Genomic DNA, 22,130 nt, shown 5'->3' on the forward strand with positions numbered 1-22,130 from the left:
TGTATCATGCAAGTTCCTTTTTTGAGAGACCAAATTACTATGGACTAGCCTATTTTACTCCATCTCTTTATCCCGTATTCTAGTTAAATAAGTTAAAAAAGTAAGAGTGATTGATAAAAGTATTGTTAGTTACACTATACTCGTTGAGTAAATGAGCACAGCCATAAACAACCAAACTAGAAACAACTATTTTACTATGAACACGGTCTAGGCCATGGCTATGAACAACCGAACGGATAACAACAGCTGTTTTGCTTGCATTTCAACCATCGTACAGTAGTAAACAATTACTGTACATGTAGTTATGTTATTTTTCTTTTTTTTAATAGATTCTATTGGAGGCATGCTTTGTGTAAAAAAATCAACAGATTCCGTTTGCTATTTTCACATGATTTCATCATAATACGAGCTGTATGTATTTATCTTTTATCGGTGTAAAAACAAGAGTAAAATGTGTTCTTTCATGCCCAGAGGTTTTGGTTAAAATACTTCTCCAGTTTTATTTACGGTCGAGTTTGATGGCATATCAAAGTTTATGGGAGTTTCATCCATGTTGCCAATGCACTTTATAGTCGTTAGCAGCTTGAATATTGTTTTCGTAGCTTCAGCTACAACTTGCAGCTTAAATTTAGCAGTATGTTTCCTTGCTGATCTTTTCTCCATAGCAAATAAGGGTATAATGTAAAAATATGTCAGTCCTATTCTACTTAACGTCATTTGTAACATAACTGCAGTCATTTTTTACTATCCTACGATGGTTGAAATTCAAGCAAAACAGCTGTTGTTATCCAATTTGGCTGTTCATTGCAAAACAGCAGTTTCTCATTCGGTTTTTTATGGCTGTACGCGTTTATGCAATAAGTTTAACATTACTAACATTACTTTTATCATTCTCGTTTACTTTTGTAACTTATTTAACGAGAAGATGAGATAGATAAAGAGATAAAGGAAAAGAGGTTAGTGTATTGTAATTTGGTCTCTCAAAAAAGGAATTCGCATGAATGTGAGATACATGATAAAATAATATTTTAAGGGTGAAAATTTGGGGGTTGCATGATATGTGAGATCAGCACCTTACATTAGTATACAGTATACAGTATTTTCATATAAGTAACTTACCAAGTAACTGCATAGCTATAGTTTCCACTCGCTCGGTAGCTTAAATTTTAAAAATCGCAGTAGTACTTCGATAGTTTATTGTAGGTGACAAGCCCAGCCCACCAACAGGAGTACTGGAAACGACTTAGCAGAAAACATCATTCTGTTTTTGCTGCCTCTCGAGTAGTATTGGGGGTTTGCTGCAGCTTTTGTTCACTGATTTTCGGTTGTAGGGCTGGATTTCGATGAAGTATTCAAGCTTTAATGGCTTTCAGGATCATTTTTCTAGTTCTTTGGTTATTATTATGTCTGATTCAAGTTCACCAATTTTCGCTATTGTAGTGAAAGTTGCAAAACCATATTAACCAATCTTCATGTGATTCTCATACAGTGTGCTGTATATGTAGGGGCAGAAATATATTAGGGAGAAAACTTGTGCTAAATGTAATGATTAGCAAGAGTAGAAGGTACTTAATCTCAACTAGACAAGTTAGAGAGGGATAGAGAAAGGAAAGCGGCCTCTACAGCCTAGAAACAAGCTTCCCTTAGCCTAGGTTAGAAGATAGCTCTGCTATTCCTTCTTCCCCTTTTCCTAATTTTTCTCCTGCTACTAGCTCTCCTTCTTTTAATCCACCTACTCCCGCACCTGGCTCCCTCACTTCTGAACCCAATGCCATTGCCAGTCTCGAGTCTAGGTTTAACAAGGATTTAACCTAGTAGTGATACAATGAGGTGGAGGTGTCTACTCGTCCTGCCAGTGCTCCTAGATGAAGGTCCCTGTCAGACTCCCCTAAACCTGGGAGGAGGCACACTGGAAGTCCAAGAGAGGTCGTTGGGGTTTGCCCACAGTCGAACCTGTTGTGCATTCCCAGTTATCGGCAGACAGCCACTGTAAAGGCGTCTTGACAGGAGAAAGTGTTGTGCAAGTGGAGTAGGTGGCTGCCCATCCCGCCGATTCTCTTAGATGAAAGCCCGTCAGACTCCCCTAAACCTGGGAGGAGTCATACTGGAGGTCCAAGGGAGGTCGGTGGAGTTTGCCCATGGGTAGTCGCCCCCTCAGTCGAGCCTGTTGATTGATTCCAGGCTTCGACAGACAGCCGTTGGAAAGGGATCTCTCTGTGGATGTGCATCAGTTGTCGTCTGACTCTCAAGACTACAGCCCGGACTTGGAAGCGCTGCAAGCGCTTTCTAGGTTTTTCCCATCCATTGAAGAGGCAAGCAGGCGATGCTGGCTGCTCTTCTCCGCTGCCCAATTAGTGCTTTAAGGAGCCAGGCGCAGTCCTCAACCTTCCCCAGCTACATGAGCGTCCACCGCCAGTTTTGGAGCGCCCACAGCCAGTTGCCACGCGCCTGGCGCCAGGTCCTAAGCACTATGTGCTAGTCACGAGTGCTCGGTGCCAATTGCCAAGCATCCGGCGACCGCTTCTGAGCATCTGCCGCCAGCTCCTGAGTGCCCGGTGCCAACTCTTCTGTATCTATCTCCTGCTTGGAGTGCCAAGCGCCCATTTCCAACCATGGGTCTCCTGGCCTGTACAGCTCTCCATTACTATTTATGGGCGAGCTTTCCTACTCTTTTTTGGTTCATGCTAGCCCCGGTCTCGCCTACCTCGACCTGCCTGATGAGGAGCCATCCAGATGGCAGACCTAGGCTCCCCATATGGTGCTTTTCTCATCTTCTAGGAAGACACTCAAGGAGAATGAAGCTTGGTTTTCTGCTAAGAGGGGGCAAGATAGGGCTTCCTTTGATTTTCCTCCCTCACGCTTAGTCCATAGGAGCTTTCTTTCCTACGCCACTGGGGAAGTTCCTTCTTCCCGACACTCATTGTTTTTATCAGCGAAAATTATGTTTTTCGTTGGCAGAACTTGACCTCCTTATCAAGACCTCTTGGAGTTGTTTGAAAGTTTCAGTTCCTTGGACTGGATGGTGAGAGTGCTAGCCAAGAAGATTGAAGGAAAGAGATTTTTGGTGCTCGCATTCCACTAAAGGAGTCACTCTAATCCAGAAGTCAGACCTTCAATAGAAGTCAACTTAGGATCTTCGGACACATTCTTCTACTGTAAGTGCTCCAACGATTCATCCGCGTTTGTTCCTAAGACAGTCTCTCCTCTCCAACAGCATCCCTTTCATGGGAGTAAGCCCAAGTCCAGTCTAGGACCCTCTCCAATGCCTGCTGTCAGCCAGGAAGTTCCCGGGACATGGTCTCCAGAAGACAGAACCTTCACATCAACATCAGAGAGCTGGAAGGTACTCACTTAGGGCTTCAGTGCTTCTCGAGCCTAGTTCACAAGATTGTGGCAGTCCATTCATACAATACCACAGCCTTAACGTACATACGAAAGCGAGGTGGCTCTCACTCTTTTCTCTCTGCCAGACAGCAAGAGACCTTCTACTGTAGACAGATCAAATCAAGTGAGTTTAGTCACTCAATTTTTTCAGGGCAAACTGAATATTCTGATGGACGATCTGAGCTGTTGAATAGTAGGTCCTTCCCACCGAGTGGAACTTAGATCCCCTGGTCTATCGGAATCTGTGATACTATGGTGCAGGCTGACATCGGACCAGTTTGTCACCTCTAGGAACCATCACCTTCCTCTTTTTTGCTGTCAGGTCCTGAACCCTCTACCATGGGCAACAGATGCCATGAGGCAGATTGGTCCCACTTGGAACAAGAACTGTCAAGAGGAGCTCAAGTCTTTGCCCAAGAAATGAGGGAGAAATGAGGGAGCCAGTCTTCTCGAGTCTTGGGAGAAATGGAGTATCAGAGGGACAGAACAGTGGATTGTCAAAGTTCCAAGTGAGGGTTTCTCCATTCCATTTATGGACACCCTCCTTTGGTCCCTTCTCCCATCGTTTTGACAGCCTACTCAAGAGGCTCGGGAGAACATTCGCCCCTTTTGGAGGAGGTCTCCTCTCTCCTTCAAAAGAGAATCATAGAAGAAGTTGAGGACATCAACTCAGAGGGCTTCCTCTACCGTTTGTTTGTGGGCCCCAAATCATCAGGGTTTGGAGACCAATTCTAAACGTAAGTGCCCTCAGTCTCTCTGTCTGGCAGACGAAATTCAGATGGAGACATACCAGTCAGTCCTTTCATCCATTCTCTAGGGCGATTGGATGATAACCTTAGATATGCAGGATGCATGCTTCCATTTTCCCTTCCATCTGGACTCCAGGAAATATCTAAGGTTCGTCTTCCAGGACACTCTCTCAGGCGCCCCACGTCAGTGTCTAAACACCTGTCTCCTCTCGGAGCCCCCGTCAGCACCTGGCACCGCCCGAGTGCCCAACGCCACCTGAGCGCCTGGCTCCACCCAATCACCCAGCGCCACTCAAGCGCCTGGCACCAGCTCCCAAGTGCCCAGCACCAATTAAATCTCCAGTTTCGGGCTCTTTGCTTCAGCCTCTCTACGACACCTCAAGTGTTCACTCGAGTACTCGCTTCTCTAGCAGATGACTTCATTTAGTAGGCATTAACATCAGTCTATATCTGGACAACTTGCCTCTTTGATCCCCTTCGAGGAAAAGTGCACGAAGGTTTTGTACATCCCCTCTCTCATGAACTGGGAATTATCATCTACCTTCAGAAGCCCCAGTTGGCCCGTCGCAAAGTACCTCTATTTGGGGATGAGTCTCAACTCTCGGACTTTTCGGGTTTTTCCATCTACCAAGAGAATTGCCAGCTTTCAGACGGTCCACAAGTTTCTAGTCCCTTTGTCTTGCTCGGCCCATCAGTGGATGAGCCTACTGGGGACTCTGTCGTCCATCAAGACATTTGTGAAGTTAGGCAAACTTCTCATGAGAGTTTTGCAATTCTTCCTCTAGGCTAACTGGGACAGGGAAACAGCCAGACACCTACGCATTTCCCATAAACCTGGTAATCAAGTCAGACTGGCATGGTGGCAGTCTGAGCATAGACTTTCAAAAGGAAAGCCCTTCATCCTCTGGGCCCAAACTTAGACTTCTGTGTAGACTCCTTGGTTCTAGGTTGAGGAGTCCTCTTAGGCCACACCATTCTGCCCTTCAACATGGTCAGGGAAGTGCTGGACAAGTCTTAGGCTCATCGCAACATTATGATGATTCTCATAGCCCCGTTTTGGCCCATGAAAGAATGGTCCTAGGGCCTGCTACAGTGGTGGGTGGACTTTCTGAGACTCCTTCCCCTAAAAACTGTCTATTTAGACAGCCTCACTTTAAGAGATACCAAAGAGTTGTCCATTCTTGCCCTGACAGGCTTCAGACTGTCCAGAGGCTCGTCGGAGCATAAGAGTTTTCAAGACGCTCTGCTGAGGCTGTTGCAAGATGGAGGCGTCGATTTCCAAGCCGCAGGCTGTGTGGGCGAATTTCTGAAGCTGGTGTCTCAGACTCAACGTCTCTTCTTCGGAGACGTCTGTGACCCAAATTGCGGATTTCATTCTTTATCTGAGGAGATCTAGGAATCTCTCGTCCTCCACCATTAAGGGGTATCAAACTGTGTTTAGTTCAGTGTTTGAACACAGGGTTCCTGAGTCTTGCATCAGTCTCAAATTTTAACAATCTCATCAAGTCTTTTGATATGCCTAAGCAGGAAAGGAAGATCCAGTCTCCTGGAACCTGGACATAGTGTTGAAGTGGCTGACAGGTCCCGCATTTCAACCCCTTTGTTCCTCTTCTCAGAGAAACCTTACTCAGAAGACTCTTCCTCGTGGCCTTGGCTATTGCTAACATATTAGCGAGTTCCAAGACATAGATAAAGGGTAAATTTTTTTTACAAGGAGACACAGTTTGCTTCTTTACCCTTGGATTTTTAGCCAAGAACAAGGACCCTTCCAAGCCCTGGCCCTGTTCTTTCTCCGTTAAGACCTTAACGGATACCTTTGCTCTGAGGAAGAAGAGAGAGATTTTTGTCCTGCTAGATCTTTAAGGTATTACCTTAGCAGGATCGAGAAGATCAGAGGACCATCCAGTAACCTCTGGTGCTCTGTCAAGAGCCCTTCTCGCCCTCCAATTAAGAATGCATTGTCCTTCTTCATCAGAGACTTAATTTCTGAGTCACGCTCTCAGTTTCAGGACATTTTGCCTACTTTTACAGTGAAAGCTCATGACATCAGGTCAGTCTCCTCATTTTTAGCTTTCAGGCCAACTGCAGAATGGAAGTAATTACTTCCATTCTGAAGTGCAAACAGATCTTCATGTCTCACTATTTGAAAGAAGTTGAAACAGTTTGAAAATTGCAGTACCTTGGGGCCATTATCAGTGGCTGACATGGTATTGGGGAAGGAAGCATAGAAATCTCTTTTCTCCTACTATCTCTTCATCTTAAAGTAGGGTGTCGAATTTTTGGGAGCCAGGGGCTACAGTGTACCTGGAGTACCCACCAGTCTCAGTGGATGGGTTGTGGTGTTTTCAGTGTAGGTGAAAGTTGTCTGGTGGTTTTTATTGTGGTACTGTGTGCAGGGCAAGGACACTTATTGATGCTTTGCTAGCCATTGGACATATTCTTTTTTGCAAAGCCCCCACCTAAGTAGAGGCGCTCCACGGCTCATCCACCACACCACTACAGGTTGAGATGAGCACCAACCAGAGGCAGTAATTACCTGCAGTAGCTCACTTACCAATAAGAAAACAACAAGCATTGTCTTCAGTGCTAGCAGCTTTTCTATTTCAAAGTAATTACCATAACTTAATGTTTTGGAGTAGAATATGTCCAGGCATCCCACCTCCTGTCAATGTGGGATTCAGCTATGTAATTATTTGGTAAGCTTCTTATATGAAAATGGTATTTTCATGATAAAATGAAGTTTCATATATACTTACCAAGTAATTATGGATTGGAGCCCTTCCTCCTCCCTTCTCATGGATATATGGCATAAACAGAATGAAGTTTTTTTGGACATACGGCATAAACAGAATGAAGTTTTCTTCTAAGTCATTTCAAGTACTCCCATTGGTGGGCAGGGCTTGTCACTTACACTAAACTAATGAAGTACTACTACGATTTTTAAAATTTAAGCTGCCAAGCGAGTGGAAACTATAGCTAAGTAATTACAGTACTTGGTAAGTATATATGAAACGTGATTTTATCATGAAAATAACATTTTTATATAAAACTATAGTAATAGGCTGTTATGTATAAAACAATAGTGAGTAATTAATTGCTTTTTATTTAACATAAATTGAAGATTGTTTATGAGAAGAGCAGACTATTCTATGCAGCTCGGTTTTGAATCTGGCAGTGAATCAGAAAAATTTATTGCACTTGTATCTTGAAATCATTGACATAAACAGCACAACCCCAGTAGAATATTAATGTGTAATTTGATGATTGTTCCTACACGTATACAAACTTTCGGTCTTTACAGATGGGTTTTACTTTCAGCGCAAGCTGGAACCAGCCATTTAACTAAAAACAAGGTGGTTATTGTTAGTTGGCTACTGACAGTAGGGGAGGAAGCCCTGCCATCTAGTCAGTACACATTCAATTTTCCTTTCGGCCGTAGTCTGAGACAGACGTGTCTCTTGTGCTGCCTGCCATTCACCTTAATTCTTCTTAATTCTTTTCGTTTTTTAGTATAATTATTGTTTTGAGATATTTTGGGAAATACTGCAATCTTATATGTTCTGTTTATATACTGTTTTATTCGCTCTTTCTTGCTGCATAGTTGTTCTTACACAGTTATGTTGCGTAGTTATTAACTCGTTTTACCCTGTATGAGCCTTTCTCTTTGATGGTCTCTCTAACTTGTTTTACCTTTGATATAACACAAACCAAACTCTTGTTTTAGCCTTGGTGTTTGTTCTTTTATTCTTGCCTCCAATCATTTCTATTTTTAGATGCCTTCTCAACCTCGTTTTATCAAACATCCTTGTTTTACATCTCTTCTGTGTTTGTTCTGCAGTGTTTTCTCTCTGAAACAAGCAGGGTTTTTATTTCGACTACACAATTACTTGGAATGTCGTAATGTTTTAGTCTTTCAGATGTAGAGCTTGAGAGGCTTGAGACAGGGGTGGGTTCTCTTGCTATAGTGTGGTGGTGTCGTAACCCTTCATACAAGAGCCACAGCTTGCCTTCGACCATGGAATCCCTTCTCCCTTGGTACGAGGAGGGAGTGGAGGTTGATGTTGCAGGACCCTTAGACGAAGTTTACCAGTTCTGGCAAGTTGTCTCTTAATACCAGTTGTTGTACCTGTCCCAGTTCCTGTCTACAGTTCTTGCTCCATCTTGGAGGGGGAGAACAGCCTTCCCCCTCCTCTTATTCCTGTTCTGGATGATGAGAAGTCACAGGACAGACATTCTTGTTGAAGTTTTCCATCGCTGCCTTTGCATCCCTCGTCGTAATATGCTGTTTCGCAGTCTCTTTGCCTTCTTCCTTGTCCTTTCAAGAAATGTTGGGTAGGTGACTGCCGAGGGAGGATACACAGTACTGTAAGGAAGATGACACACTGTCGGAGGGACAGCCAATGGCCGCGCTCAGTCAGTTGACTTCGGTTCGGGTGTGTGTGTTATTTCAGTATATTGTAGCTACAAGAGCTACTTCACTTCCTCCCTACATTCAACGTTGGAAGTACAGTAGAGGTCAAGCCTTCACTTTCATCTTTTGCTGTAGGCCACGGCCGTGTCTTCCCCGATCGTACCTCCTTGACATGCATCTGCCATCAATGCAGCTCCCACCCAGATTGTCTTCTTCCTCTTCCTTCCATTGTCCTTCAGGGCATGACCGAGCATATCTTCAGCACCAGAACAAGAGTTCCTAGCATTCTTGTACTTTCTCTTCCCCTACAAGTCTCCTTTTGGGAACAGTTCTTGGTTGCAGTTTCAATGATGTTGCCACAGTATTCCAGACGTCTAACCAAAGGTACGCTCTCCAAGGAAAGAAGAATACATGGCCATGCAATGTTGCATTCCCGTGTCTTTGGCTTCATGTTGTATGACCAAGGAGGAAAGAGAGAGGGCCTGGAGCAGAAGTAAGCTTTGCCATTGCCATGTCCAATCAGCAAAGCAATGTTGCACGGCCATGACTTTTTGACATTGCTGCAATTTGTTGAATGCCTTTAGCTGAATGTTTACTCTCCAAGGAAGAAGAAGCGCAACCACACAGATGTTGCACAGCCATGTCCTTTCTACAAATGTTGCATGACCGAGAAGCAACTCTGCTTGATAGTTTTTGTTGATTTCATCTCCTCCTTATGCTCTCCCCTGTATGTGGACATAGACTTGGACCCTCTTCTACTTATCCTGAATGATTGTCAAGTATGTGGGTGCTTCTTCATCTTTGCACATTCCTGCTTGGGAATGTTTCCACAGCATGGCACATCCGGGGCTGGGCCCCCAGGTCTCTAGTATGACCCAGAGTCAAGTGATCCCCAGGCACACATACCATTTACTGAGTGTGAAAAAAACTACCTTGTGACCTTTTGTGCATATGATAAGAGAGTTAATAAACTTGAGAAAACTTTATCTGTTTTTGCTCAACCATTCATTTGTGAGCAAAATTACATGAGGAAAAAAATGCTTAGTATATGAGGAATACTGTATATTGAAATGTTTCACTGTTGTATGCATCTTAGAGTTGCAGTAAATAAATGCCTTCTAACCTGAGCTAGCTCAGTCTGCTAACTTTTCACACTGATTTTCATGTATTCAAGACATAGTAAAATGAAAAGCACTAGTTTTTAAAATGTTCTGCTTATACAGGTTGGCCATCACTAATCCGGCATCATTGGGACCTAGAGGGTGCCGGATTAGCCATTTTGCCGGATTAACCATTTATTAGGCTAGAATACACGAAACCCAGTAGCAAAGCACCTCATCCTAGAATTAAAATATCCCATAAATCAGTACAAGTTGGTTAATAAAGAAAAGACAATTATAAAATACAGGTAGTGCTCGAGTTACGATAATTCGACTAATGATATTTCGAGTTTACGATCGGGTTAGCAATTAATACCGATACGAAAATATTTAGGAAATATTTTTAGATTTCGTGCAGGCGCAGGCAGCGAGAGAGACCAACTTCTTTTCCTCCATCTCTTTATTCCATCTGCTAGTTAAAAAGGTAAAAGAGAATTATAAAAGTATTGTTAGTAACGTTATACTCTTGTGTAAATGCGTACAGCCATAAACAACCGAACGGGAAACTGTTGTTTTGCTAATAATCGTCCCGGATAACAACTGTTATGCTTGTATTTCAACCATCGTACGGTTAAACATTTACTGTAGTTATTTTACAAATGACGTTAAGTACAGTACAATAGGACTGATATATTTTTCACATTATAACCTCATTCGCTTTGGAGAAAAGATCGGCATGGCAGGAAATATACTGCTGCAGTAACTTTATGCCGCAATTTGTAGCTGAAGCTGAGGAAGCAATGTTCAAGCTGCTAATGACTATAGATTATCGTGCATCGGCAACATGGATGAAACTTGACCATAAATAAAACCGGAGAGAATTTATTTTAATCAAAACTACTGGGCATGAAAGAATACAAATTACTGCTGTTTTCACGCCGATAAAAGATAAATGCGTAAAGCTCGTATTATGATGAAATCAAAAGAAAATAGTGAACGGAATCTTGATTTTTTTCTTACACAAAACAAACATGCCCCCAAAACGGCCAGCCACGATTCCTGCGAACGTCACATATTAACGAAAAAAAATAGCTAAATTAATTTTACAACGAAACGTATTTAAGTTATATTTCGATTTAAAAACATTTCGCGTAAGGAAAAATATCCTTGTCCCAAATAAAAAAGTATCTATTCATTTACGCTTACTAGAAACAAGAAAAGCTTTCTGAACTGAGTTAAATGTGAAGAAATAAACACCGCGTTATCGATTCCAAAAACAAAACATTGATCGCAATTTATAATAAAAAAGCAGTATGAGAATATACGCAATTGGATGCAATGTAGTAAAGCATAACTTTTTAAAAGATCCATGAAAAAGATGCGCATTCGTTATGTTGATGTTTGTATAATACTGTTAATATGTGAATAGAGTTTAGTATAATGTAGGCTAGGCCACCGTATATGTAGCCTATACAATATACCATAGCGTAGGCCAAAAGACAATAATAAATGTAAAAAATGGAACAGCAAAAGCATGCCTGGGTTTACAAACACCTCGAGTTTGTTGAGGCAGCACACTGCGCCACCAAATTGAAGCGGCCGGCGAGTGAGTTAGCGCAGCGACCTGGGATATTTGAGAATTAGTGCGGAAACAGAAATTACTGTAGCCGAAATTTGTGCCGGATTAATGATTGTTCCGGACTACTGATTGCCGGATTAGTGATGGTCAACCTGTGTTGCAGTATAAGCTAAATATAAGTGTGCATAGGGGTAGGTTAAGTAAATAACAAGTTTAAGATAGTTTTCAGGTAGCCTATCATGGGCATTTCAGATTCCAAGTCGCCTTGAAAACTACAGTATTTGTGTAGTAAGAGAGCATTTACTGTATAAGAAATAAGTTTGCATTACTGTACTATTGATTTTTTTTTAAAGTGACTTAATTCTCAAGGTTTTAGGAAGTACAGGAAGTAGTATTTGAAAATTAAATTGATTATTTTAAGAGTACTATTTATTACAGCTGCTTACCATTACATGACATTTAGTTCTTTCAGTTTATGTAATATTCCAAAACTATATAACTGCAAAATGCATATTTAAGTTTTTTAATTTTACACAAATAATTATTGTTTTATCCAAAAATACATATTTTCTTGAAAATAGATAGCTACAGTGCATGTATATTAGTTTTACAATAGTCGTAATCCATACCATGTGCAACATAATATTTTATGTTAGCCTGTTAGCATATTTATCAACTAGTCTGTACCTGTATCTTTTTTTTAAATGGTAATAATGATAGAGCTCAGATATAGAATATAAATTTTTTGCGCACATGTTCCCTTCAAGATAATTTTTTTTTATTTTTGTGTTTTGTTAATCAGTTTTATGCTGTAATAGCTACCGTAATAATTTGTGCAACGTCCTTGACTTTCAGTATTTAGTTGTTTAGTTGTAGGCATGTGCAAAATACTTACTGCATTATTATAAGCTATGATACTGCAGCTTTCCTCATAGGACATTTCAATTCTCTTACACATCATAATGTACATACTGAATAAGACTGCATTATTATAAGCTATGATACTGCAGCTTTCCTCATGGGACATTTCAATTCTCTTACACATCATAATGTACATACTGAATAAGACAGGGTCTCTGAAGATATGAGAATCAGAAGTATGTTCTGGCTTCCTTTGTATTTCCAGAGTATTGATTGTTTGCAGAACTCAACTTCCTGTACCACTTGTAAGTTTTATTGTACATATTAATAAGGTAATGTAAGAACTACTCACTATATTTGTTTTACAGGAAATTAATAAAGTGTACCAAGACCTGCTTCATGAGGGGATCATTGTCCCAAAAGAAGAGGTACCACCTCCAACTGTACCCATGGATTACAATTGGGCTAGAGTAAGTAAAGTATATTTTGTGTAGAGGTGCCTATTTGAATTTAATGCACAGTGGTTTTTTGGAATGCAAATATTTGGTGATAAATTTTCAAAAGTCATAAAATTTGTTTTTAATGGAAAATGCATAACGGACTGTAGTTAGTAATTTTTTTATAGTGAGCTGTTTGTTTGTCCCTGTGGAAATTTCATTCATATTTAATATGAAAAATTAAAAGTTACTGTAATATTTGACTTTCATATTTCAGGAGCTTGGCTTGATTAGAAAGCCAGCATCATTTATGACATCTATCAGTGATGAAAGAGGTCAGGAACTTTTGTATGCTGGAATGCCTATATCTGCTGTGTTGGAACAAGGTAAAGCATATGACCAGCTTTTTTTTACACATTCTGTATTGGAAACACGATAGTACATTAAATGTCATGGATATGTGAATGAAATATTTTGACGCATTATTACCCCTTGGAACCTGTTTCATAGACAGAATTAAGGTGACCATAGAAAACCATTGCCCATGATATCCTCACTCAGTTTGTATAATTTTGTAGAAAGCTCATCACCAGAATGCTCTTTAGGGTCATGAGTGCATTTCCTGTTCTTGTTATATTTTACTAATGAATCTGTACTTTTTTATAGGCTTGGGCATTGGAGGAACTTTGTCTCTGTTGTGGTTCCAGCGTCGACTGCCTCAGTATGCCACAAAATTTCTGGAAATGTGCCTAATGATTACTGCTGATCATGGTCCAGCTGTGTCAGGTGCACACAATACTATAGTTTGCACAAGAGCAGGGAAAGATCTGGTTTCCTCCTTGGTATCTGGTTTACTGACCATTGTAAGTGTCAGTTGTATGTCTGTTTTTAATTAAAAACAGATTTGTGTGATTTATTTTTGCATGTAATAGGATTATTTGTGATGGTGTTTAAGTAAGAGCTGACAGCATATTACACTTGTAACATTTGTCATTTTACCTTACAAAGGCTATAGAGAAGAATAGTTTCATTTTTTGGCAACATTCCATTTGGTTTTTGGTGATAATTCTAAATGCAACACAGAGTAAAAAAATCATGATAACTTCCACTCTAAAACCTTTAACCTCCAGGGTGATCGTTTTGGTGGTGCTTTAGATGGGGCCGCACGGCAGTTTAGTGAAGCCTTCGACAAGAGCATGCTGCCTATGGAATTTGTCAATGATATGCGTAAGAAGGGTCAGCTTATCATGGGCATTGGACATAGAGTTAAATCAGTAAGTAGAACAATAGGATCTGAGCTGAATTTTGGGGTATGAGTACTGTTCCATAAAATTTTCAATTCATAATTTGTATTTGGTGCATAACAGTTGACAGTATTATGTGATTAGATAACTTGGATAACTAGGGGAATGAAAGGTAACAGTAATAGGATGTAATGGCATTGTTTTTGAGGGCAATAAAATCCAACCATTGTAAAATTATGTAAAAACTACGAGAACTTTTGGTTTCAACAAACACTGTTTATGTAAATGGATGTCAAGGTCTCTCAAATGAAATTTAGATTTAAACAAAATAGTTATAAGTCAAGAAGTGGTTTTTCAATATAACCTGCTGTTTTAGGTCAGGATCAGTATTTTAGATATGAGCATTGCTTTGATGGACAGTTTAGATAGTTTTACAGAAATATTTTGCTTTTACATATTTCATTGTGAAGAAAGTATGAGACTGAAATGATTTAAGCTATGATGAACTGATGTAGAATTTTGGATTGCACCATGAATTATTGTATTTTCAATACAGCTTTATTTTTAACAGTTAAATAACCCAGACAAACGAGTAGAAATCGTCAAGAATTACGTGAAGAGTAATTTCCCATCAACACCATTATTGGATTATGCCTTGCAAGTGGAGAAGATTACCACAAGTAAAAAACCCAACTTGATTCTCAATGTTGATGGTGTAATTGGTGTAGCTTTTGTAGATCTTCTAAGACACTCGGGATCTTTTACTCCGTAAGTAGCAGTAATTTTAGTTTTACATTTTGCTCTAGAAACCATTACAGTACTATATTAATTTATTCTTCAGGTAATTGCACTGAGTTTATTGTTGCATAAAGAATCTTTAAGATACATTATCCGGTATGATTATGAAGCATTTTTATTACCTGGATAATGCTTTTTGGTATACACCTACCTTGTTTTATAATCATGATTTATCTCCTTGTGTATGTTGTATTTTGCTTTGTTTACATAAACATATTTTGTACCTGATTGGAACAATATCTTTGTAGTGATAATATTTAGGCAGTTTAATTGTATTCATCTCTTTACAGAGAAGAGGCTGAAGAATATATCAACATTGGCACTATAAATGGTCTCTTCGTTCTTGGTCGATCAATGGGCTTTATTGGTAAGCACAAAATGTTGAACTGCCTGACAGTTTCAAGATTCTGTTTTTTAGACAATTTTCTAAGATCTTTATACTTTGTGAAATCAGTTCTTCAGACCTGTTTTGTTTGAAAAATATAGGGTATGGGAGAAATGGTTTCCTTTTAATTTCACTACAGTATATATACAGCAGAGCACCGAGATAACGGACTGTGGTAAGTTGACCCCTGGTATTCGCAGGGGATAGGGACAACAACCCCTGAATACTTAACCCCCCCTCTCAAAACACTTATAACTGCCTATTTTAATAGTTCAGACACCAAATATACCCTAAACATCCATCCTAAAACACTTTAATATCATGTTAATATTTCAATATCACTTTAATATTTTAATATCATTGCAATATCACTTTAATATCATTTCAATACGTATCATTTCTGACTGGTGTAGCTATAAAGAAGTCCCTCAGGTACTATAGAGAGGTCCCTCCTAAAACTATGGCATCAGCCATAAAAATAATTGAAGAAACCTCATGTAATAATTTTGTGATATTTAGCAGCTCTGGAAGCGCTATAGAAGCCATTCAAGTTACAAACCAAAAAAATATTGTACAATAAATTATTACTCCATAAGTTATACAATACTGTAATATATTAAGCTAACTTTTAAATAAAATTATAATAACTTTAATTTCATTTAAAAGTTAGTTTAATACTGAATTTCTATCTTTTGATATCTAACGTAAGAATAATCTCTCTCTCTCTCTCTCTCTCTCTCTCTCTCTCTCTCTCTCTCTCTCTCTCTCTCTCTCTCTCTCTCTCTCTCTCTCTCTCTCCGTTAATTCATAAATAATTCAACTTGATATTTCAAGTAAAGACAATCTCTCTCTCTCTCTGTTATTCTTTCAGTCTCCGTAATATTCTTAATTTCAGTCTCTGTAATAATTGATAAATAATTCTCTCTCACTCTCTCTCTCTCTCAACCTCTCTCTCTCTCTCTCTCTCTCTCTCTCATAGTTAGCTCTCACATTTTTACAACTTATTATTTCTATGTATGTCTTTACCAGTACAGTAGATAGTTTAAATTGATCTAATTTTACCTGTACTGTCTATGAAGTATGAATGCTCTAGTGTGGCAAATACGTTCTAAAACATAGAGACATAATAACTACGAGTTGTATTTGTCAAAATAAAAAACACTGTTTGTTCATGAAAAAGCATTTCAGAACAAAGAGAAAGAGACATAGAATGAAGTTATTAAAAAGAGGTTGAGAAGACTTCCAAAATTAGATCGGTCTGAAGGGGAGAGAGACAGAAATTTTCTTCCAACTCTATTTTTATGTCAACCATTTATTTCTTTATTTTTTAAGGGTAATGTATTAAGCTAACTTTTAAATGAAATTACAGTAACTTTAGTTTCATTTAAAAGTTAACTTTATAATTTGGGAGCATGATTAGGGTCATATTTAGTGTTTAAACTTTAGAAATAGACATTTATTATAATTTTTAGAGACCGTGCCAAACTTACACGAAAATTCACCTTGCGTGAGAGAGGGGTTCTGGAACCTAACCTCGTGTAAGTTCGGGATATATATATATATATATATATATATATATATATATATATATATATATATATATATATATATATATATATATATATATATATATATATATATATATATATATATATATATATATATATATATATATATATATATATATATATGTATATATATATACAGTAAACCCCCCGTATTCACAGGGGATGCGTACCCCCCCGCAAATAGTTAAAATCCGTGAATACTTAAAACCCTCTACAAATGCTTAGAATTGCCTATTTTGAGAGTTTAAACACAAGAAAAACCCTCAAAAAATACTTATACCTGAGTATTTTAATAGTTTTATCACAAAAAGTGCCTTTAGTCATGAAAATATGAAAATACAGTAATTAGTGAATATTTCTCAGTGAAAAATACTGCGAATGGGCGAATTTTCCACGAATAATGGGTAGATACGTTCCACAGAGAAATCCGCAAATCTTGAGAACGTGAATATGGGGTTTACTATATATATATATATATATATATATATATATATATATATATATATATATATATATATATATATATATATATATATATATATATATATATATATATATATATATACATACATACATACATACAGTAGAATGTAATGGTTCAGTGGGATGTTGGTCCAGCATGCTAAATTATTAGATGGAGAGTGTCTGAAGCAAAGACTTATCTCTCTTATGCACGTAGGCTGTTCGCAAGTGTCCAAGGTTGCACCTCCCCCAACTCTTGCATAATTAAGATGAGCCAATTCAATAATCAATTTAATATGCCTGCAATGGGCACCACAATATTTACCAGATCACAACAAAACCTGTGAACCATTTCTTTCTCTCTCTCGTAGGAAGATCTTTTGATTTCCTTGAAGATGGAATTTCCAGGGTGTACACTATTTCATGATGCGATGAGGAGAATCACAAACACTGTATATTAATGGTCATTATTTTCTTTCCTTCAATAAGCTTAGCGTTGTGGTGTAAGCTACTTAACTCTTATGGACCAATGAAGGACTTTCAATAACAATGCTGTTTTCTACAATTTTATTTATATAAAATAACAACACATACAAATGATTCATCCACAAAAATAACTGTCAAGAAATACACAAGAAATGTTCACAAAAAAAAGAGAATGTAAATAAATAAGAGATAAACAGTGACAAACATTGGTAACTCTCATTGAAAATGTTACACATAAAGATTTAGCAATAAACCACAAAGACAAGTAAATTTCTAGAGTTAACATCTGTTCACTCATACAAGGGTAAAGACTGGAGTTAAATTTACTTCAGTTTCCCATAGAATAACTTGAAATTGAATTATTAAAGTCTGCCCCAGGGATAGGCTTGACTTCAAATAACACAGAGAATGAATTCCATTATAACTCGGTAAACTTTGTATGCTTTCACAAGAATATGACAATTCCTAACTGTAACTTCATTTGACCAATGTGTTAGTGGTGATTTTATTGTAAATGAAAAATAAAATGTCTTATACAAAAGACTTTCACAGCATCAAAGAGTTACTGCAAAATTTTGTTACTTCTTGCAGTGTTGTAACTATAAATGTGTTTACTTTATTAATTTCAAAAAGTCAGCTTCAAGGCAGCCATGACTACAATTCCTAATCAGTTCATCATGTGTGTCCAGAATTTAAAAAGTCAGTTCAAACATGCATCATTCACCTCAAGCAGATCCCTTAACCTAAGCAGGGCATAGAAGTATATCACTTATTCTAACTCACAGACAGATCTCATTCTTAACCTTAACACTTAACAGGGGGGGGGGGACTCCGTCTGAGTTAGTAGGATGTTTGGTTCTACCTCTTGCTACAATTCTGCACAGCAGCAATGCAATCCACCAGAGTTTAACACTTCAACAGTGTCACAAAGATGAGCAACTGTTGTTGCAATGTGATATTACACATATATATGATTTTCTCCAACAAGTGCTTACTCTCAGCATTACACTGGTACAGAGAGAAATGCTCTCATAAATTTTGCTGATACAGCAATATTCAAGATTTAAAACAAATACTGTCTTGATAAAGGACCAATTTCAATGGCTTTGATAACAAATACTACTATTATGAGCATTTACCAAGACTAATCAATCTCTAATGAAAAACTAATGCAGCAATGAGAATAATTACATTGGTCCTCACAAATGATGATCATTTAAAGAAAAGATTTTTAACAACAGGGGACTACTTCAACTCTGATAACAATTCTGACAAAGTTTCATCATAACAGTATTTACTTCTTTTACATTAAATGTAAGTTATTGTAGTAGTTCACCTTTTCTGAACCTACAGCTCTCTCTCTTTTACTTCCCTTTCTATGTCTTGGTCCCTGACTATGTCAGTTCAGCATGTGCCATAGTGTAGGCTTCTCAAGACTGGTGGTAGCATAGAGATAAGTCAGATTCAGTGGAAAGAGTATTCCAGTGGGTCTTAGTACATCTGCATTGTTTCAGAATAACTATTGTTCACCCCTCCTTTGTTGTTTCAACCCAAACATCCTGTGATGTCTTCTTGTTCTCTCTGGTTATCTAATGTCCCCTTCATAAGTTATTTCCATCTATGTGTATCCAAGGATACTTGAAGGATGGCCTAAGGAGAAGAGAATAGGACTTTCATTGGTCATACAGTATTGTAAACCAAAATTCAGACGGGCAAGTCTGTGGTAGATTTAGATGCTTCATTGGTCAGTTGAGTAAAACCCCTAAGACAGCATATAGGCTGGGCTTCTCTTCATCTTGTTGTTGTGATCTCAGGGCTGAAAGTTCAAGGTTGGCAGGTGACAGTTGTTCTTAATCTAGAGACAACTTCCTAATTTTATGTTGCCTCATTATTAATGTAGGTGGCAAATCTTTCACCTCTCTCGAAGATTTACCTGCACACCAATATCAAGCAGTGGAAGTTTAATTTGAAGGGATTATAACACCTAAAAATAAAGAAGGAACAAGGGTAGAACAATAAAAGTAAACTCTAAAGCAAATTTGCAAGGGTATCTCTCACTGTCATGCACATGGGCCCATATTCAGCCATGGCTACAACTTGTTGTACTGTATTCTATTATAAATGTTATAATTTTTAAAATAAACTTACATGTGTAGATCTATAAATGTACACTGTTGGTTACTACCCACCTCAGTTAATTAATTACCAAGTATTAATTCACTTCTTAGGTCAGCGGAGATATTGATTTTAGGTAGTAAATTATCTGTGGTAGGCTGCAGCCATGAAGTTTATCAATTGTGAATAAAATTGCCATATTTATTAAAATGGTTGATGTATATGTTCAGTATTCTTGTGCAGTTTCCACTTGTTTTTCTTTATTTATTATTAGCATTTATCATACATGACGATTCTATAGACTGTGTAGGAAATTTCTAGTCAAATCCACGTCTTTGTGGCCCATCCCATAAGACTGTCATATGATTTTTTTTTTTCTTCAACAGGCCATTATTTGGACCAGAAACGCCTCAAACAAGGTCTTTACCGTCACCCCTGGGATGACATCTCCTATGTTATGCCAGAGCATTATTCATCTTAGAAGTTTAGCACCTTTCATCTTGGCATAAAGCCATCATGAACCAACCGAGATATGATTGTTGTATAGTCGTTGTATGTGGCACAAGAAATATTGTACGGAAAAATTTATCATAGGTGAAATTAATTTAACAATGCATAAATCATGAGTTGCATTTGTTGCGTATTTTATTTCTTAAATTTGTTTTAATCTTTAATATTGTTTTTTTTTTTAGCACAAATCAGTCTTAAGTGTACTGTTTCACTGGTTTCATTTGGGAAAGGTTAGTATATCAAGTTTTATATTTCAGTGATACCCCTTATCTTCGGAGATGTGCCTGCTAAGTCACAGCTCGTTGGCTCATTTAGGCCTTATTTACTTTGTTTCAGGGTAGCTAATTTTAACATGATTTTATTGTTACATTTTACTGCGTAATTATTTTTGCAACTAGCTTCCCAAAATGTTTTATAGCATGGTATAGTGTACTGACCATGTGCCATTACTGTATTAATAATTTTGAAAAGTATTTTAAGCTGGGCTTGAAAGTTAGAGAATCCTTCAGAATTGCTGTGAGATTGGTGTATGGCATAACCTGAGGAGTAGACAATATCATTATAGTCTGTGATGCAAAGTTATTACTATGTCAGATAGTTAAAATTATAGTCAAAGCTGAATAGTAAACTGTATTTTTGTGGCAAACCTATTTTCATCCTTGCAGGATAATTAACTATATTTTTGTGGTGCTGTGTTTTAAGGATATCATGAAAAATGTCCTCCAAATATGCATTATCTTCTCATAGACATCTGGTTTTGTGGGCAGCATTAATTGTTGTCCTTGATGTAGTAAACTTTTTGCTGCCTTATATTTATCATTTACCATAAAGTATTTTCAGATGCCTTGACAGCATTTGATATAGGTGCTTGGAATGTTGGAGATAAATTTCTTGTACTGTACACACTGCCTTTTCACAACAGAAAGCAGAGCTGCTACAGATTTCATGATATCACAAAGCCAAAATTTCATCTTATCCTACTTGGGTTTGTGGGTATAAGTGTAATGCACTTATTAGTTAGATATTTGCACTCAGTCCCTCCAGTCAGTGCTTTAGGAAAATTTATATATCAGTATGATTTTATCAAACCTAGTCATCGAATATCAAGTATATTCTGCAAAGTAGCTTATGTAGTAATTATGAATACATAAATACTCACTTGGTGACCTTCTCATTTGAAGACCTGTCCAAACAATACTGTAAGATCACATGATACTCCTCTTTTTAATCCATTTTAATACATTCCATAATCAGTTAGCATATCAAGGTTGTGTAAGAATTTGTTTGTTACACACATTGTTTTTGGGAAGAGACATTTATTTATCCTAGTTATCCTGATTTTCATACTGTATAAGTATGTGTGTAAGTTCAAGTGGAAATAAAGTGATTTAGTTTTTTAGGGATATTTTGTTTCATTTCACTTACCCCAAAGTCTTTGCTGAATTTTAGTAGCTTAAGCTGTTTTGTGTGTGAATCTAAAATAGAATAATGTATACTCATTCCAAAGATTACCCTTAAGATGAAATCCCAAAAATTTAAAAATCTTAACAAACAAGCCATAGGTTTTGCATGAGCCCTGATCATGATAGTATGCTATATAAGGTTTGGTCTTCATGGAAATAATTTTAAACAAGTTGTGATGTTTCATAACCTAATAAGTGTTTTACATAGACCTTGCTGTAGTGTAATCAAAGCACCACCGACATATGAAGAGGCAAGTATGAGTCTTGGGTCACAGAAATGGCAAATGGCAACAAATTAGGCAAATAATGATTACAAGGATCAAATTTTTTAAGCTGGGCTTAGTTGAAACTCAATTAAGTATCTACAAATAATGATTACTTATTTTACGTGGCTAAGAACCAGTTGGTTACTTAGCAACGGGACCTACAGCTTATTGTGGAATCCGGATCATAATATTTTAAGCTGGGCTTAAAAGTTAGAGAAACCTTCAGAATTGTTGTGTGATTGGTGTATGGTGTACCCTGAGGAGTAGACAATATTTGAGGCTAAACATGTTGCTAAAGATTACTAACAAAAA

At 37.8% G+C, this 22,130-nt stretch overlaps 1 protein-coding gene across 8 annotated transcripts in view; it reads left to right on the top strand.

Moving 5' to 3' along the window:
• The window catches only part of ATPCL (ATP-citrate synthase), a 122,614-nt gene extending 101,122 nt beyond the window's left edge, over positions 1–21,492 (top strand). For all 8 annotated transcript variants that reach the window (XM_067128324.1, XM_067128348.1, XM_067128329.1 and 5 more), the window contains 7 exons: positions 12,453–12,554; positions 12,799–12,907; positions 13,188–13,384; positions 13,652–13,795; positions 14,337–14,533; positions 14,854–14,930; positions 19,966–21,492. In XM_067128324.1, the coding sequence (XP_066984425.1) occupies positions 12,453–12,554; positions 12,799–12,907; positions 13,188–13,384; positions 13,652–13,795; positions 14,337–14,533; positions 14,854–14,930; positions 19,966–20,060 (921 nt within the window). In that variant the 3' untranslated portion in view covers positions 20,061–21,492. The remainder of the gene's footprint in view (positions 1–12,452; positions 12,555–12,798; positions 12,908–13,187; positions 13,385–13,651; positions 13,796–14,336; positions 14,534–14,853; positions 14,931–19,965) is intronic.
• Positions 21,493–22,130: the final 638 nt, after the last annotated feature.

The sequence above is a fragment of the Macrobrachium rosenbergii genome, chromosome 3, assembly GCF_040412425.1.
Source record: "Macrobrachium rosenbergii isolate ZJJX-2024 chromosome 3, ASM4041242v1, whole genome shotgun sequence".
In the NCBI taxonomy this organism is placed as follows: Eukaryota; Metazoa; Arthropoda; class Malacostraca; order Decapoda; family Palaemonidae; genus Macrobrachium; species Macrobrachium rosenbergii.